General features: G+C 45.2%; 1 protein-coding gene across 1 annotated transcript in view; it reads right to left on the bottom strand.

Annotated features, from left to right (window-relative positions):
• The window catches only part of DSCAM (DS cell adhesion molecule), a 741,375-nt gene extending 728,020 nt beyond the window's left edge, over positions 1 to 13,355 (bottom strand). Inside the window, exons 1-3 of the mRNA XM_061192687.1 lie at positions 13,172 to 13,355; positions 12,805 to 12,948; positions 12,640 to 12,723 (exon numbers count right to left, since the gene is read on the bottom strand). Of these exons, the coding sequence (XP_061048670.1) occupies positions 12,640 to 12,723; positions 12,805 to 12,948; positions 13,172 to 13,355 (412 nt within the window). The remainder of the gene's footprint in view (positions 1 to 12,639; positions 12,724 to 12,804; positions 12,949 to 13,171) is intronic.
• Between the last annotated feature and the right edge of the window lie 1,083 nt (positions 13,356 to 14,438).

Genomic DNA, 14,438 nt, shown 5'->3' with positions numbered 1-14,438 from the left:
TCTGATCCAACACTAATTAGCATACTCATTTGAGGGGAAAATGGCTGGAGGAACCCAGGAACACCTTGGTATCTGTGCTCTTAGTGACTGATGAAAAAGGAGACACACAGATTGGGGGTTTTTTTCTTTTTGTTCATGGAAAAAAATAGTAAATAAAGCTCAAACAGTAACAAGCATCACCAGCTACGGTTTCTGCAGCCAAAGGAGTTACAACTGAGATTCAGAAGAAACATCTTGCCTTCTCTCCAGCATCCACAGAAAAGCACAAAACCAATCTTACATTGCAGCAGCGTGGCTCTAAACTATTTAACTTAGTGTTTCTCAACCTCAGCACTACCGACATTTTGGACCAGATAATTATTTGTCGTCGGGGGCTGTCCTGTGCATTGCAGGATGCTGAGCAGCCTCCCGGGGCCCCACCCACCAGTGATGCCAGGGGCATCCCCTTCTCCCCAGAACTGCGATAACAAAACGTTTCCAGATACTGCCCAACATCCCCGAGGGAGTGGAACTGCCCTGGTTAGAACCCGGTTTTAACTGAAGAACACAATTTGTCGGGAGCACTAAAAATGATCAAATCGTAAGAGGAGGGAAGGAGTCTTTTATTCCCATCTGCCAAAAATAATGAGCCTAAAATAATAATTCCATGGAATTCCATGGAGTTTACTTTATATCTGATGTCTTTGTTTAGAGCTTTATAATAACCCATAACACCTATGCTTGTGCAATTTGGAAAAAATAATTATAAATACCAGCCTCTCCCCATTCAGAGATTTCTAGAAAGACACAGCTGACTTCCAACAGGCAACCCCTGAGGGGGACACCCACGGGTGGAAAGAACACCACCCCTTGCTTCCAGACTTCAGTGTGTCCTGAGCAGCTGGGGAATCACAGCAGAGTCCCTCCACCTGCCCACATCAGGGCAAACCACCTGTGACTTAGGAAATTAATAGAGGCATAGAAGGCCTCCAGACCCCAGGGAAATATCACTTTCTTCCTACACTCTCACTGTATGCATGGAAGCCCTGATATTTGCTCCCAGTTCCTAAGGAGGGAGAGAGGAAGGTGTAAATGATGACAAGTGAATAAATACAGAAATCCCCTCCGTTTCTCGCAAATGCATCTCCACTACCAATAGATTCATCGCATTGCCTTAAACTCCCTTGGCCATTAGTCGGACGGTACCTAATAACATTCATTCTTATGGAGAGGTGTTGGAAACCTAAGGGAAAAGCACTCAACACTTACTAAAGTATGCAATAAATATCTTCTATGGGTTAAGGTGATTTGTTCTAATAATAAATCTGAGTCACACAATCTCTCATTTCTACTTTTCTAAGGAAAGTATTTAACCATTTACAATTACTCACAGATCTCTCAAAGGTGGAAATACTTATGACCTTTCCATGGAGGACATATGGAAAAAGGCTGCCCTTGTCTGCTACAAAACTTAAGAGAGAGAAGTCTGTCCAAGTGGCAGAGGCCGTGAAAACTCCAAATCAGAGAGGAATTGTGAGCTATTTTAAACGAATATCTTCTTCTACAAACCCCCTTTGGCAGAGCTTATAACTTCTGAACACAAAGCCCTCCCCGCTTTTTAAAGGAACAGAGGTGCAGGAGTCCTTTGTTGCACAGAAACAGCGTCTACCTTAATTCAAGGACTTATGAGCAAGCAGAAATTACATTTTTTCAGCCCACAATGTCTTTCTTCTAAAGCTATTTTTTTTCTAAAGCCACCATTTTTCTTCTAAAGCTAAAAATCAAAACAGCCGCTCTGAAAGAATAACTTCTATAGTGAATCACAATAAAATCGCCCAAGGATTATAACATCCAACTTGTTTCAAATGCCTAGGAGGGAAAGTTATTTTTAATATTATCTAAAATAGGATCTCAGGACACAAAAAGTTATTTTTAAGGTTCTGAATTTAGGCCTCTCTCCAGCACACGTTCGCGTCTATTTTAGTTCAAAAAAATCAAGGACGTGGTGTTTTGAAAAGATTATTCCGCCACTAATAACTGTCCTCAATTTTATCATACATATGACAAGGCCTAAAATGCATATATGTCCTTATATGCCATTTTCTCTTTTTATGACAACCTAGCATTAACGACAATACTTCGTATGATAAATACAATCCACCTGCGGTCATTTACCTAAAAGAAAGGGGCAGAGGCCAAGAAAACCCAAAAGAGCAAACAATCCCCAAGCCCCTTATACCTGGCTTTGGAAGGAACTTGTGCACTGATATTGGAAAGAAGACATGTGTAATGTTCCCAGGTTGGCATCCAGGCAAAACCTCAAGCTGCAAACAGACCTGTATTCCTGTCCTGTCTATCCTGCCCTAGTGCCTCTCTTAAGCTTTTCCAATATAATAACCCAAACAGTTTCCCACTATTGATCTCTTCCTGGGAGGAATGTGGTTACATCAAGGTTCAGAGGGCTTCTCTGCCAGGACTCTAGCTGCTAGCAAAGAAGGGGTCGATTTGAGAAAATACAATAGGACCAAGTCCAACAGCAAAGCACGTGCTAGCAATAAACCTGGATATCAAATATGCTAAAACAATAAGAAAAAGTTACGTACGTGTATATATGTGTATATACACACACCTATATACATTTGGATACAAATAAGCATAGATATTTGTACAGATATATATACAGATGATTCTCAACGTACTAGCATCCAAATTAGAAGTCCCTGGTTGGGATCGCACCTCCCTCTACTCAGGGTCTTCCCTGTTACCAGCCCCTGCCACCAACGTTCCCCAAATCTGCCCAAATCCTTGTGGCAGTCAATGAAGCCCTAGCCCTGCATATATATATATACCCTCTCAATAAATCACTACTCAATATAGAGCTCCCCAACAGCGCACTGGGGTCTACATGAAGCTTTACGGGGTTGACATTCTAGCTACTGTCTGACCCTCTGCCTCAGCCAGGGGTTGGGCAGCCTCTTTCCAAGTCTGTTCTATCCAGAGCTGGATTATGCCACCCGGATCAGAATAATAATACAGATACTTCAGCCATGCATACCCCAGAGCTGCAGAACCAGACCCTCTGGTGGTCAGAGCTGGGAAACTATAAAACAAACAATATAAAAGATCACATGAGCCTTACGCACAGTCAAGCTGAAGGACCTATGCGGGAGGGAAAAGATGGCAAAGGTACATATCAGAATTAGACCTCAGGAGCTTTGCAAACTACCGCCCATTCCCAATACAATGCCAGCACCGAATCTCCTGTGAGAGGCTCATGAGGGGAAAAGCCTTCCAGGAAATGCCCTACTTCTTCCTCCCTGACCCGGCCCACCTGGGCTTTAAGAACCAGTGGCCCTGATCCTTAACTGGAAGGTCCCGACAGAGGCATGGTAAAATGGAACACGGTTCAAGGCATCAACAGACTGGCCTCCAGTCAGCATGCCTCCTCCTTCCTCCCCCTCACACTCCTGCTGTCCTGACATGGGGTGGCTCCTTCCTCCCTATGCTTGGTCTTCCCCTAAACCTTAACTTCCATGGCTTCCAAGCATCTGATACCACAAAGGCCTACAGTGTATTCTCACCTTCCCATCCCCAGCGATGGGGTGATGGGGCTATGGGGCTATGGAGCTATGCAGTTGGAGGAAGACCAAGGGGTCTCTTGCAACTACAAATCAGGGGGGGGTTGTGGCTGGTGATATGAGATCTCCTAAGACACAGATGAACTGACCACTGATCAAAGTAATTACCCAAAACAAATACCAAGATCACATCTAGGTCAAAATTCTTCTACCCACGTTTCTACATATAAATATCCATCAAGCCTATAGTAAAACAGGAGCCACCAAAAATTTAATAGCTATTGATTTTGGTGAGTCGTAATATGCACGTACACGTCTGGTAATTAACCATCCTATTCACTTTCTGCTATCATGTCAAGGCACCAGACAGACCCCTGCTAACCTTGGCTTTACCAGCCTGAATAATTTATGAAAGAAGAATTCTGTACCTTAGAGGGCCTTTCATACGTTTTACACATTTCCTTTCACTGGCCAATGAAACAGACAAATGGCTACCCTTTGCAGGAACTGGCCGTGACAAGTTCCAGGAGGGGTGATAAAAATCACCACTGCACCCTCTCTGCAGTGCGGAGTTGCTCGTTTGACTAGTAAAGTCCGTTGTGGTTGTTGAGGTCTTCAGCTCACCCCTAAAGTCTCACACGTGATATTACAAAGCACTGTTATTTCTACCCTGGCAGCTGCACATCGGTTATTAAGAATGCTCTACAGCCAATATTAAGAAATAAACACTGTAATTAAGCAGACTGGGACTTGGGGTTTTTGGTGTCTTATGGGAACTCAAGATCAAATTATGCCACAGTGGGGCTACTGTGGAGAGAAGAAATGAATCTCAAGTTTCTCTGATGAGAAAGTATGTTTACTCAAAAGCTTCCACAGTAGAGCTCAGGTCTTTACATAAAGGGAAAAAAAAAAGAGTAAAATTTAAAAACACAGCAAATTGCAGTGGTTCTAATTATCTTCATGCTTTGCCTTTCTGTAACAATATAATTGTAAAAATTCTCCCATTGTCCTGAAGTCCATGCGATGAGTGAAAAAGCAGGTCTCGTGAGAAAAATCAATGCTTTATTCAATATTAGGAAAAGGAATCAATGGTAAGAGTGTCCACTGCCATCAGCCATTTCAAATGACATGGCTCTGCAGGGTGTGACACAGGCCACCTCGGTCAGCATCCAATGGACCCATTCATGCTGGTTCTAACACCAGCTTAACATAGCCATCGCTCAGTCCCATGAGGATGCAGAAGGCACCTGGGGACCCTGAGGTCATCAGAGTCTTCACTGGGAGTGTTATTACCACTGTTGTTTTGCAGAAGCATCCAATAATTTGAGATTCAGGTATCTAGAAAGAACTGTAAACTGACTTCACTGTATTTAGTATTTATGCACAGTGGACAACAAGACGAATGGCTTAAGTTTTGTGTAAAGCCAAGCTTGAAACTGCTTCCTGGTTCATCATTTTCATATTAAAAGAGGCAAGGCTCATATGAATCAAAATCTGCAATAAATTAGTTCAAATCTCCTTCCACCCCCTCATCAAACCTGCCTGTTCCACAGTCTAAGGAGATTGGCTACAAAACAACCCATTGCATAGATGGTTCTTCACAAGATAAAAGGAAAATGCTTTTCACAGCATCATACTTTGGGGTTGGTCTGGCTATTGTTCAGATGTGCAACCTGTACACCAGCAGCATTTCCATACAAATTCAAGGATTCTACCCTTAGCAGAAAATAAGGTGCACTTGGGGCCAGTAAAACCAAAATGTTACACTGAATAAATGCAGTCCTAGGAAAGAAGACTATTTCATTCCTAAGAGCAAGTGTGGTTCATTTTTCTTTGTCCAGGAACATTTACGTCAATCAAGCAGCCTGTGGTGACACTGCCTATCCCAACTGGACTGGTCAATTAGAAGAGTATACGCCACAATTTTTTAAATCTCCAAAATTTAATAACTGATTAATATAGAGGAACCTATAATAATCACAAGATCCTAAATGTGAACACTTAGTAATTGCTCTACTTTAAACATGCATGCAGATTCACCCTCCCACTCTGTGCTGTTGAACATCTTCAGGAAAGACAATGCTTATTGCCAAGTAAACATCTGTGGCGGCCCTGCAAGTTCAACATGCTCCCTTCACTTCATTCCTCCGTTCAGACCTACCGAAGCCCAGTTTCCAAATAATACAGATATTGGCTCCGCACCCTCACCTCCCAAGTCTGACATGGACTTAAGCCCCGAGAGCATTTCAAGAATACTCTGCAGAGTTCAAAGCGATTTCTCAATATTTCCTCAAGGGCTGTTATGCTTTTATTCTCCTCCCAAAAAAAAAAAAATCTCCATGGTCCTGGGGAGGTAGGGGAAGCCAGCATTTCGTACGGAGGTGATCTCACGTTTTCAATTTTTTCGCTTTCCCAGCCGCTGCATTTAAAAACGGCTTTCTATAAATAGGACTGCTTGCTCACTCTTAAATCTTACTCACTGTCTTCTGCGTAAAAATAACTTAAATAGGGATGCAGGCGAGATTCATTAATCCCTGTCATTCTGTCTCTCTATGTAGTAGCCTCTTTCCTTCTTCTTATCTCATCATCTATCTGGTCAGCTCCATTCATCCCTCTCTGTTCCACCATGATATGTATTTCCATAACCCAGGGGGCTTGAAGACCAAAAATTAACCCAAGTGAATGATTTTTTAAAAATAATAAGTATTGACAACATAGAATAAAGACAGATCTCCAAAAATCAAACGATGATAAATACTGTAAGCTCCAAGACACCTAATTCGATTCTCGTATTTGATACAAATCACAATTTTAATGGTAAAACATATTCCTTTCATGTTACTTTGACGAAGGAACCAACTTTTACAATTGGTTCTGCTGGAAAATAAGAAAAAAAGATAATGATGAGACAGACACCCATAAATCAATAGAATGCTTAAGAAAATAGTAATGTGGTTTTTTAAAGACGATTAAGACCTAAGAAACTGAGCTTTGTTTTGATATCCTTGGAGGCTCTTTGATGAAGAAATGAATTCCCAGGAACCCCTAGGGAACCTTATGTGTTGGTGTGATGTTTCTGACTGGCTTTCAGAACGCGACAGGGTGTTACACCTTGTATAGGATTTTCAAATCGTGCCAGTTGGCAGCGTACATTTGAGAACAAGGGGTCCAATGCATTTATTAACTTATTTCCTGTGACATTTGACCCAATCCAAGTCACAAAGAACACCTAAAGCAATTATAGCATTGTTATGTAACTGTGATGAAGTCCCATCACATATTCCAAATGTGAATCCATTTTGGAAAAGAGAAGAAAATGCCCCCAGAAGCATTTCTAGAAAATGAGCATTTCTACAGCCATGGAGTCAGTGCATCAGACAAGATGGCAGCGGCCAAGGAATGCACACTGCTGCTTACGTGCATTTCTCGCAATGGTTTATACAGTAGAATGAGAGATGGGGCAGACAAGAAGCTAACTCGGCAAGGAAGGATAAGACAGAGGCAGGAGACAGGGGCAGATGGGAGAGAGGAGGGGGCGAAGGAGGGGAGGAAGGCTCTGCCCATCATCCTGTCCCTTCTTTCTGTCAGTCAGTGAACATCTGTTTCCACCTGCCCTGCACGCACTTTGCTCTGTGCGAAGGACACACCCCGGCATGGCAGGAGCCTCACCTTCGGACCTTGCCATCCAGTAAGGGAGGCAGTCACTAGCCAAACAGGCACCAAATAAACACAGTTACAGATTACTCTAGACACTGTCAAGGAAATGGCCAAGGTTTTAGGAAACCAGATAACGCAGGAATCTAATTTGGGGCGAGCAGGTCTCTGAATCCAGTCCTTCCGAACATCCCGATCAGAAGCTGTCTAACCTCTGAACCCAAAACTGGTTATCCGCACCTGCCCTCCTGCCGCCTGGGTGGACGCTGTGCCACCGGCCGAGGAATTCAGAACTGCACAGTGGGTACAAGTCGGGCTACTGCAACCTTCCATTCCCCCTGCCTCATCTTAACCCATAAATCCAACAAGGGAAATGCAACTTTGAGTGTTTTCATATTTTCAAAACATGAAAGAAAAATAAGTAATAAATATGGGGGAAGGGGCAGGAGAGAGAAGATGAGAATTTAAAATGAGAATTTCTGTGCCCGGCTCTGTGGCATGTGAAGGATTAACACCTGGTCCAGGCGAACAGGTGCTGCTCGGTTTGTCCGGGGGAGCAGGAGGAGGTCCTGGGCCGCGGGGATGGACGGCGGAGCGCAGAGGAGCGGCGCGGTCGCCTCGCCCCCGTCCCCAGCAGCGGCGGCGAAGCGGGCTGGGCCTCCCGCAATGACATTGGAAGGTCAGCCAATCAGGCGCGGGGCTGCTTCAGAGCAGCCACCTCCGCCGAGAGGAGGCGCCCGCGGGGCCGGGCTCCCGAGCCAGTGGGAAGGGAAGGCGGGATGCAAAGCACGGTCCGCGGGCCCACCAGCCCCGGACACCGCCGTTCCCTTTCTCTGCACCTTCGAGATTGCAACAGATTGCTGGGAGCACCGGCCTCCTGGGGAAAAATGGAAACAAAGGCGGCGGGCCCTGCCTCGCCGGCCGTAGCCTTTGCATTCGTGGCTCCTGTTGCGCTGAACTCCGGGATCCGGGAGGCTGGGCCCGGCGAACTTGAGAAGCCGCGGGGAGCAGAGCCTCCGGCCGCCGCGCCGCGCAGAGCACCGCTGCTCGGAGGCGGCGACTTCGTCGGCCCGCTGAAGGCTGGCTGCACCAGTCTTGTGAGGTTTGCCGCCCACTAGTGTCCTGTGGCAGGGACACAACTGACTTGAAGGTAGCACCGCCTCACCATCTCCCAGGCCGCCGATGGAGCCGGTCCCGGGAGCCAGCGTGCGCGGCAGCGCAGCGCCAAGAAAATGCCCAGACACAGCGCCCTCCTGCGAACGCCCGGAGCCTCCGGCCGCCCCGCCAAACACCCAGGGGACCCAGAACGCGGGAGTGCTCGCCTCTGGAAGCGCTGCCGACTGCTCTGCCCTACCTAATGCTAACTGTTATTTCCACTGCCTGTTAATTATTTATGAGGCGCATTCATAATCTCAGCCGTAGGATTCAGCTAATTTTGTGAAATTTGGATGCCATAGTTTTGTAAATGCATCCACTGAGAAATCCATCGTTTTATTTTTCAAACATAAATTTCCAGTCTCCTGCAGTGTTCTTAGGTCTTTATAAAATGACCTTCCCTGGGTTTTTCTCTCTCTCCTTTACATGGAGTTTCAATGCCCACTGCATTGAGTCTCTTTATTGAAATACTCATTGCATCTCATCCCAGACACATCAGTGATAAAACACTTTGACAGCTACGTGGAGGTCCAGGAATCAGGGATTTAGATTGGCTTTTTTTTCTTGGTCACAATTATCTTCCCCTATCAGCGTGCTGTATTGGACCAGTTCTGCCCAGTGAGTCACTGATTCACAGCAACAAACTGCGGTCACACCAAAGTGGCATTCAGGAGAGAGTAAGAAGTGGAGAAGGATCGGCTGGCATTTAATAAAGGTCTGCATGGCATTTTGTTTTCCTACACAGGGCATCTTGTAGGGGCACCCAAGCTTAAGAGACCTAGAAAATTTTTATGAACCCTATAATTCTGGGGTGGAATTTAAATCTCCTTAATAAAAATAGGAGAGGGAGAAGTGGGGAGCAAGCCCTGGAATTACTCACCTGATAACATTTTTTTTTTACTTCCACATATTTACATGAATTAAATAAAAATCACCTTAAAACCCTGAAGCTGCATTTGCACTCATAAATGTCTCCTCCTAAATTTAAATAAAATGTAAGTTTGCAGTACGTAATTCCCTGTGGAGATGACAGGGGATGCAGAAAGGTGCTGCACAGCCCACTTTCTTTTTGACAAGCACCCTTCTCTCTCCCAACACCCACCCTCTCTAAGCTCCACAAGCTCCCTGAAAATGGCAAAGCGGCAAAGCCCAGAATTGCATGGCTCAGGAAAGGATGATGTCAGGGACCTATGTGTACATAACAACAGAAATCAAGGATACTAGCAAAAATGTATTATATAGAATAAATCTGCTTATTAGGCCCACCTATGCTTTTAACAAGAATTGTAAACTAGAGTATTCTCATCAGAGTTAAAGCCAAAAGAAATTGTGATAAAACACAATGCAGTGTGATCCCATCCCAAGGAAAAGCTGTGAGACATATCTGCACATATAGGGACCCCCATTCCCTTGCACAGTAACTGAAGCTCCCTGAGAGTATTTCCAGAACATTTCAGGACAAGTTGACTGCTTTAAAACATGATGACTCCACCTGATCAGGTGAGGTAATTCATTCAAGGATTTAACCCATGAAGGGACTGTTCTCTGACTTCTATGTTTTACCCTGAATACTGTCTGCAGCCTGTCCAGCAACCATGCTTTCATTAAGAAATAAATGTACATCCCATTACATCAGTAGGAAAAACGCTGTTGTCTACTGTTAAAATGCGGATACATTGTGGGCTTCTTATTTTATGAGTACCCCAAAATATCAAACTGCATAATCTTTTACAACTATATTCTTTTAATCATGTCAGACGTTTTGATGTTTCAGGCCTAGCAGTAGTCAGTTTAGCTATTAGAATTCATAGATTTTTTATCACACACATTCAGGTATTTTTCAAAATTAAGGTAGACCAAAATATGACATTATTGAAAAAAAAAACTCTCAATTTTCTTCAAGTCTCATTCAGATAGGTAAGAACCATTTAATTTCACATTTTTTAAATATGGTCCTATGAACAGGCATCATTCCAAACTGGACTCTTATTTTATTTTGACATGACTATCTATTTTATGATCCTTTCCACAGTATGCACTGAACATCATTCCTTGAAAACTCTTTAAAGCCAGGTCCCCCCACAAATGAAAAGAATCCAAAGCTCTACAGTCAGGCCTTTTTTTTTTTTTTTTTTTTTTTTTTTAATGCTTCATCATATAAAGAGAGGGCCATTTTTACATGAGATTCCATATCCTTATGGTAGATAGGATCAGAACATGTAATACAGCAAAGTAAAATATTCATTTGCATGTACAGTCTATATCTCATATTGTGAAATCTACCTGTATTCATTATAGTATCAATAGTGGTGGTTATCAATCAATTTTAAGGGTCCTGAAAAAGGTATGAGAAGATAATGCTCTAGGACTCAGTATAAATGCACATACATAGCCTTTGCACGTATTTTCCACAGAGTAGATTATTTGAGGTTTTATGCAATTTTCTCACTATATATGACTCTATCATGATTATTTTAGTGAAACTGATTCAAAAAAAAAAGTCACACATTTTAGCATCTCTGTTTCAGAGACTGTACCAGACCTACTTCTGTCATATATAACTATGAAACTGTAAAACAGATACCAATTGACTGACAATCAGAAGCACAACCTCTTTCCTCATCCTGAAATACATACTTCCCAATAGGGTGGAAATTATGTTTCATCCCATAACCCAGGCCCTTCTGAGAAGCGCAGAGATGTACGCCCTGACAGGTGAGACAGGCCATCAATGCTTTGTGGCGCTGGAACATGTATGTGAGCATTTTTACATTTTCTCTGAGTTCACATTAGCAGAGCAGCATAAAGGGCCGACTTTCCTGATGCATCACCACACATTAGCTAAAGCAGATCTATCCCCCAAGGTAAATTCCCGCGAGGCTGCAGAAGAGGTATAGTGCCCTCTGGGAAAGATGGGTGTCATGTCAGAACTTGTTGCAATTCTTTCCTGCTAGGAAATCTCAAAATGAAAGTTTTGAACACTTGGCTTTAGGTTATATTAGAGAGCAAAGTATCATTTTAATGTTAATTTCAGGATTTCCTTCTTGCAGTGTTACCTTTCCTTAGTCATCTTTTTTTTTTTTTAATTTTACAAAGTTTATGCGTTTCCTCTGGCCTGTCGGTGTGTTGATTCTTTAAGTACTATCTTGGTAGGCAAAGAAAATGCACCTCTGTGCAGCTAACACTCAGAGCTGCCCTGTGCATCTTCCAGGAAAATCTTACAGCCTCCCCTTGGCTTCTGGTATTTTCTCATAAGGGCTAGATTTCCTTCCTTTCTCTCTCTCCCTCTCCCTCCCTCCTGGCTAGGGGATTCTGCTTAATGGTTTAATTTTAACTGTCAGCAAGTCATACATTTTATGCAGATTTGTGTTCCGAAATTTGAAATGGGAATTTAAGCTGTAGCTACTCCCAGGCAATGCCAAATGATGACAATTTCCTCTCATTCCCAGATGAGAGGAAGCCATTCATACATGCGAGTTCATATTTACGCTGTGACAGGCAACCGAAGGTGCAGTCACACTTACTAATTGGATCTGACTCAGTCAAGAGCAATGGCTTTTCAAATACCCAGGAAGAAAGCATTTCAAGATATAATATTGGATGGACATGAGGAAAGGAATGCTATTTGCAATAGTCACTGATTTCATTTTTACAAGTATACAGGTGTTTTAAACAATCTGTCAACATTTCAGATGATGTAATGCTTATCAGTGCCTACGGTGCATATTTTTACATAAATGACTGTGGGGATTCTGTAGTACCAAGAAAGGGGGTGGTGGTGGTAGAAGGACAGATCTTTCTTAAGGCTTTTCTTGCTGCTGGAGATGAACTGCAGCAGAATTAAAGCACATGTTTTAAAAGCTTTGAATCTGAAGGCAGACGCTCTTAACTGACCCCTCCACCTGCCTGCACTTGGAATGTCATGTCCCTTGCAGGCTGTGGTGTGTCAAACTGGCGATCTTTCCGTCTCTCTTCCTCTCAGCAAACACGGTTTATTCTGAATGAGGTAGCTATCTAGTACAGGAGTTAGCTCGGAGCTGTCACTTTGCTAGGTAAGCACCTTTAAATGATTACAGAGCAATTTTTCACCCGTCCTCTCTTCATTGCCTCCTCTCCTCCCCGAAGAAATATAAATAAGATTTTTAAAACATAAAAGCCTGCAAATTTCAACCCAGATGGACGAGGAAAAGGGAAAGACTTCACCCGTGCATCCAATCCCCCCACACTCCGGTCAATACAAGAAATGAAATTCATCACAAACCGAAAGGCTCACCATTCGCGAAGCTCTGGAACAAGGAGAGAGCCAGTATCCACATGCCCCTGCTGCACCCCGGCCTCCCGCGAGCGCCGCGCCGGCCTCGCCCCCCGCGCTCCGCCCGGCTCCGCTCGCTCGCCACCCGCCCGGGGGCCGCCGCCCGCCCGCCGCCGCCGCCGCCGCCGCCGCCGCCGCTGCTGCCGAGCCGCCCGGGCACGCGGCGCGGCCGGGCTCCGGGGCGAGGGCTGCGCTCGCCGCGCGCCGCGCTCCTGCACACCTGCTCCCGGGCGCCGCGCCCAACGCTGCGGCCAGAGCTGGCCGGCGGGGCTGCAGCCCAGGTGCGCCGTCAGCTCAGCGGGCCGCCGGCAGGTCGGCAGGTGGACGGAGCCGCAGACGCGGGCGTGAGCTCATGCCGGGCGCCCGGCGCCCCGACTGCGCAGCAAGCGGCCTCCCGTGCGTCGGCCCTCAGCCTCCGCATCCAGGCAGCAGGCGGGCGGGCGGGCTCATCTTTCCTCTCCTGCGGCCCGGATCACATTGATCCCTCGCTAACCTTCCCTGGCTGGGAGGCGGGCGGGCGGGCGGGCGGGCGAGCGGAGCGGAGGCGAGCGGGGACCCCCTCCCCTGCCTCTGGCCGCTGGGGCGCTCTGCAGTCTTAAAGCAGCAGCCGAGAAGTGGAACCGAACTGGAGGCAGGACCGGAGAGAGCGCAGGCACCTCACAGCCACGCACAGTCATCGGGATGCATTTCTTCGAGGTTTAAATAATCATTTCAACAGCCCATTATTTTTAGTTATTTTCTTGCCAGTTGCTAATAAGATTATGGCCAGGGGTGACTATTCCAGAACGTTGCCAGATAAGCAGAGGTGACCAGGAAAGGGCAGCAGTTTTAATAAAATGTGCAGCTGGATTTAGCTTTCGTATTTACTGTCATAAAAGTCCAGTTCATTTGCCTAGATAGAAATGCAACTTCCAAATCCTGCTGCTACTATAAAGATCTCTATGGTTTCACGGGCTAATTTTTAATTATCTCAAATACATGGTAGACTGCAAACATAGGCAATTCTAATTTTGCTCTCTGAATGGTGCAAAAAAAAAAAAAACCCTGATTAAAATTGCTGATAATTTGAGTAACTCCAAACATATAACCCATCCACATAACTGTGAAAAGCCAATATGACATTTCCTGAATGTTCTGTATGGTCGTTGAAGTCATAATAATATCTAAATAACACCTTGAAAAAGCACATGCATCCATATTCCATCACTTTGCAAAATAACTACCAACAGGGCTGGAATGCACCCAATTTAGGATCCAAGGTAGAATTTCAGGGGCAAGGCGTGAAAGACTGAGGAGAAGCATTTAAGGGGGCAGGGAGGTCTCATGAGGAATAAGTTGGGTTTCCTGGGCACTGGGTACCTTGTGCCTAAGCGCCACACGCCCCTCCAAATACAAACAGGAATTAAGCACACCTAGAACAGCTCACAAAATAACAGGAAAAGCAAATGGTGAGGCAGAAACAAAATGGTGTTTTACCAGAGTTGGGCACAAGATGGCCAGGCCCTGTGTATGAGGAAGGGCCAGCTGAGCCAATGATGCTGCAGGCTCACCATCGCTCTGCAGCTGCAGGTGGTCACGAGCTGCAGCCCACTCAGGACTGCCAGCCCAACCCTGCCCTACACACTCCCCAGTGTCCTCTGGCTTTGCACGCCCAGGGTGCTCAGGCTCTGGGCTTTCCTAAACGCAGCCCAGGAAGGCAGGTAATGGGGTGATTTCTGTTCCTGCATCCATCTCCTCCACCCATTCATTCAATTCACAAA

This window comes from Eubalaena glacialis, chromosome 6 (assembly GCF_028564815.1).
Source record: "Eubalaena glacialis isolate mEubGla1 chromosome 6, mEubGla1.1.hap2.+ XY, whole genome shotgun sequence".
NCBI lineage: Eukaryota > Metazoa > Chordata > Mammalia > Artiodactyla > Balaenidae > Eubalaena > Eubalaena glacialis.
This window is presented reverse-complemented; position numbering and strand designations above follow the sequence as displayed.